Source organism: Myotis brandtii, unplaced genomic scaffold, assembly GCF_000412655.1.
Source record: "Myotis brandtii unplaced genomic scaffold, ASM41265v1 scaffold94, whole genome shotgun sequence".
NCBI lineage: Eukaryota > Metazoa > Chordata > Mammalia > Chiroptera > Vespertilionidae > Myotis > Myotis brandtii.
In genome coordinates, this window is record NW_005371876.1 from 1,381,617 (window position 1) to 1,386,604 (window position 4,988).

Genomic DNA, 4,988 nt, shown 5'->3' on the forward strand with positions numbered 1-4,988 from the left:
TGGGGCTGTGTTAGGTTCTTTGATCGCCTGCCCGAGCCTCAGGCTGATGCGACCACTGACGTGAAGCTTGTTCCCGGGTGCCTGCGCTGCTGCAACCCTACATACAGTGTCGTCACGGGAGTCCAAGATTCGCCCCAAAGGCCGCACACGTACTGCTCTTGGACATTGAGTGTTGGCACTATATGGGGCCTTCGGGGCGCATGATCAGGCCCATCTCCCTCCTTACAGAAGAGGACACTGAGGCCCAGGGGGAGACAGAGGGGCTCGCTCCCAAGTCGACCAGAACTGGAGGCCTGGTCTCCTGCCCCTTCCCGGTCCTGCTTCAGAGCCATTACAGCAGCCTCTCCCTCTCGTGAATTGCCTTCCATTTTACTTGTTCATACTTGGCCATCAGTTTTGTTTGTTCTTGGGTGTGTTTATTCTTTGCCCCAAATCATGAATTTGGTGTCTACGCCAGGCACCCAGTGGAAAAATAAGAAAAGATAGTCTCCTAGTTAGCTGTGTTTAGTGCTACAGAAACGTCCTCCTTTGTACTTACCTCTCACTTCTGACCTTCCCAGAATCGCCATGGAAACCTATATCCGGCAGAGGCAGCTAATCATGTCGCCCCTGATAACATCCCAGGTGATCGGGGAAAATGAGCCACTCACTTCAGTCCTGAATAAAGTGATAGCAGCGAAGGAAGTGAACCACAAAGGACAAGGTACACGCCTGTGCGCTCCGCTGGGAGGGGCGGGGGCGGGCATTCAGAGCCCGGCCTGGGACTCCCGCCCTTTCACTGCCTTCCTCTGGGGGCTGCCCACCTCAGCTTCCTGCTGAGGGCATTTAATACTGAACAGCACCCAGAATGACCGATCACAGCTCCATTTTGTAAATTCTATGGAACAAATTTTTATCCCATGACTCCTTCCTCACTTTTGTTCACCCTGCGGTCCTTGACTCTAGGTAAATGCACAGACAGAGAATTTATATGACTCCTTCCTCACTTTTGTCCTTGACTCTAGGTAAATGCACAGACAGAGAATTTAGAGGATAACTATGTCCCACTTTCTGAATATGTTTACCCCATTACATTTCCTAAAATTGAAAGCAGGGAGACCAAAGCAATATGTATTAATATAAAATAATTGGCTGTCTAGCAAAATGTTTTTAGTTGTTTTTAGTACTTCATATGTTCTGTTGACATCGTTTTAACCAAGAGAAATTCTGCTTATTGAAACTGCATTTTAAATTCAAAATAATAAGGGAAAGTAGTTAAAATTTTACATTTAAATACCAAGATGGTGATGGTTTTTGGATAATTTTGAAGATTGAGTAATTTTTTTAACCCACCCTATAACTGTCTTACAAAGTGTAGGCAATCAGAAGACACATTGCTTGCAGCATATTTAGTTTCCCCTGTATTAACAATTGTCCTTTATCCTGAGTGGGAAAGACATGTGAGGAAATGTTAAAAAATCAAAACAAATAACTATATTTCTGTTGTTTTGGAACTTCTAACCTTAAGATATAATTTGTTAGAGTAAAAAACCCTTATACTAAATAAATTATTCTGTATATATAACTTATTTTAACAAAACTGGAAAAAGGTCATTTTTTGCTGCTTAACAAATCAAACACTATTCAAATGTTTTTATGCTCTTCACAAATATTTTTTGTGGCTGCATGTTATTCCATTACTTGGATTTCAGAAAATGAAATCTAGGTAAAACTTAAGTGTTCTCTAATTTGTCACCATTATAAGTTTAACTCTACTATGACTATCTTTATACATTAGCTTTTCCCGTATTCAGGACTGCCTCCCCCAAAAGTAGGATTTCTGGGTCAAATGATGGCAACAAGCTTAAACCTGGAAACATCGCTATAGGCTTCTACCAGCAGGCACTAATTACCATCTTGCCCACTTTGCCAGCTGATACTTAAAAATTTTACCTGTTTCGAAGGTAAAAAGTAGACTTCCATATACTTCTCTTAAATAAAAACAAAAACTACTCTTCATGTGTATTTGTGAGTTTTCTAAAGTTTTCCTTCTTAGCACTTTATATAATAAAGATAATCTTATTTAGGACACATATTTTTCAATTTTCAGTTTGCCAAATAGTTATAATCTTCTTGTATTTCCCTGTGAATTGTCTGTTCATGTCTTATTTATTTGTAAAGATATTAAAGTTTTTTCTTCTAATGAGTAGTATAAATTCCTAAGTATTTATAAGTATTTCACCATTTTATAGTATACATTTTATTTTTATGAATATCAAAACTTTCCATTTATATAGATAATTCTTTTGCTTCTATGATTTCATTTGTTTTCTCTACTTGAAAAAATGGTTCATTCTAAGAGATGTAGTAACTACCTTTATTTTTCCTTTTAATTTCCTGTCTTTTTTCATATTAAGAATTTATTTTAATCAAAATGTGAGGTGAGAAATTAGATAGATTCTGTTCTATGTAGCAGCACATTTACGAAATTGTGTTTTTTTTCCATGATTTGTGCCTCTTTTGCTATCCTGTATAATAAAAGCCTAATATGCAAATTGACCGTACGGTGGAATGACCGGTTGCTATGACATGCACTGACCACCAGGGGGCAAACACTCAACACAGGAGCTGCCCCTTGGTGTCAGTATACTCCCACAGAGGGAGCACCGCTCAGCCAGAAGCCAGATTCACAGATGGTGAGCGTAGCGGCTATGGTAGGAGCCTTTCCTGCCTCTGCAGTAGCGCTAAGGATGTCCGACTGCAAGCTTAGAAAGCGGGCCTAAGCCGTTCGTCAGACATACCCCAAGGGCTCCCGGACTGAGAGAGGGTTCAGGCCAGGCTAAGGGACTCCCCCCTCCTGCACCCCCCCACCAGTGCATGAATGTCATGCACTGGGCCTCTAGTATATTATAGTACTTAACCTCATAGTTTACATGGATTCACATAACTTTTTTTTACCACTAATATCATGTATTACTAGAGCTTTACAGCATTTTGGTATCTAGCTTCACTCTTTTTCCTCCCTCAAAGTAAACATCTGTTCACTTCTCTGTCAAATTCTCAAGAAGTCTTAATGGAGTGTCATTAAAGTTATAAGTTAACTGGGGCAGAATTTTCATCCAATAACACTGTATCTGTATATCATTACAACATATTTTTCTCAGTGTGGGTGTGTGTTTATTATAGAGATCATACAGAGAACTGAAAGTTTATCTTTTATTTCTTTAAAGGACTTTGGGTGTCCTTGAAGCTATTGCCAGGTGACCTCCCGCAAGTTCAGAAGAATTTTTCACACTTGGTGGATAGATCAACAGCAATCGCCCGGAAAATGGGCTTTCCTGAAATAATTCTTCCAGGTAAACGTTTTGCTTGAGTCACCTGCTCTGCTTCCTCTAGGAATTCCTTCCATGAAGTAATTACTTCTAACAGCACAGTTGAAACAATACAGATCTATCGATTCAGTTATCTGCAGCCAGTGGTATCAAGACAGAGGGAGATACAAACAGAGTTGCATGCAGTACCTTAAAAAGCTACCCAGTGCCCTCGCCCTTGTTTGTCAGTGGTTAGAGCGTCAGCCTGTGGACTAAAAAGTCTCAGGTTCGTTTCCAGTAAAGAGTACGTACCTCCGTTGCAAGTTCCCCAGCCCCCGTAGGGGCACATGTGGGAGGCAACCAGTTGAGGTGTCTCTCTCATGTCAATGTTTCTCTCTTCCCACTCCTCCCTCCCTTCCACTCTCTCTAGAAACCAATGGGAAAAATATCTTTGGGTGAAGATTTTTTTTTAAAAAAGGCTACCTAGTGTGCAAGGCCAACATAAAGCTTCTGAATGTCACTCAAAATTTTTGGTTCACTCTCTCTTCCTTGTATGTTCTACACAAGCCCATCTGAAATGCTTCCCTAGACCATCGTTAAGTTGAACTAAATGGCACAGTTCTCTGCCCCGAGAATAATCTGAGATTTTTTTAAAAAAAAAAGGCTACCCAGTGTGCAAGGCCAACATAAAGCTTCTGAATGTCACTCAAAATTTTTGGTTCGCTCTCTCTTCCTTGTATGTTCTACACAAGCCCATCTGAAATGCTTCCCTAGACCATCGTTAAGTTGAACTAAATGGCACAGTTCTCTGCCCCGAGAATAATCTGCTTTAATTGCAAGAACCTTTCCTCACGGTGGCATCACCAGCATCCTGGGCTCCTTGCTGGGAAACTGCAGCGAGGAGCTGCAGCTCAGTCTCAGCTGGACCGGCTGCTTCATTTGCTTCAGCTCCAGCTGTGTTATTGGCAGTCCCCGTACTTGCGGTGACAGAACGTAAATATTCTGCAGTTTCTTACTTTAGTTCCATCTAATTTGCCACCACATGTTGTGATCTGCATATGTGTTTTGTTGTATTCACTGATTTAACCTATTTAATTTCTTCTTTTTTTTTTGTTAATCCTTACCCAAGGATATTTTTTTCTACTGATGTTTAGAAAGAGTGGAAGAGAGATGGGAGGGAAGGAGAGAGAGAGAGAAACATCAATGTGAGAGAGACATCGATTGGTTGCCTCCTGCACATGCCCCAACTGGGACTAGGAGATTTGCCACCGCATGTTGTGATCTGCATATGTGTTTTGTTATATTCACTGATTTAACCCATTTAATTTCTTCTTCTTTTTTGTTAATCCTTGCCCAAGGATATTTTTTTCCACTGATGTTTAGAAAGAATGGAAGAGAGATGGGAGGGAAGGAGAGAGAGAGAAACATCAATGTGAGAGAGACATCGATTGGTTGCCTCCTGCACATGCCCCAACTGGGACTAGGAATCAAACCTGCAACCCAGGTATGTGCCCTGGGCAGGACTCGAACCCGTGAATCTTCAGTATGTGGACCAATGCTCTAACCCAATGGTTCTCAACCTTCTGGCCCTTTAAATACAGTTCCTCATGTTGTGACCCAACCATAAAATTATTTTCGTTGCTACTTCATTACTGTAATGTTGCTACTGTTATGAATCGTAATGTAAATATCTGATAT

At 41.0% G+C, this 4,988-nt stretch overlaps 1 protein-coding gene across 1 annotated transcript in view; it reads left to right on the top strand.

Annotated features, from left to right (window-relative positions):
- The window catches only part of DOCK5 (dedicator of cytokinesis 5), a 160,760-nt gene that overhangs the window by 53,213 nt on the left and 102,559 nt on the right, over window positions 1–4,988 (top strand). The window contains exons 11-12 of the mRNA XM_014533084.1: window positions 561–703; window positions 3,210–3,335. Coding sequence (XP_014388570.1) covers window positions 561–703; window positions 3,210–3,335 — 269 coding nt within the window. The remainder of the gene's footprint in view (window positions 1–560; window positions 704–3,209; window positions 3,336–4,988) is intronic.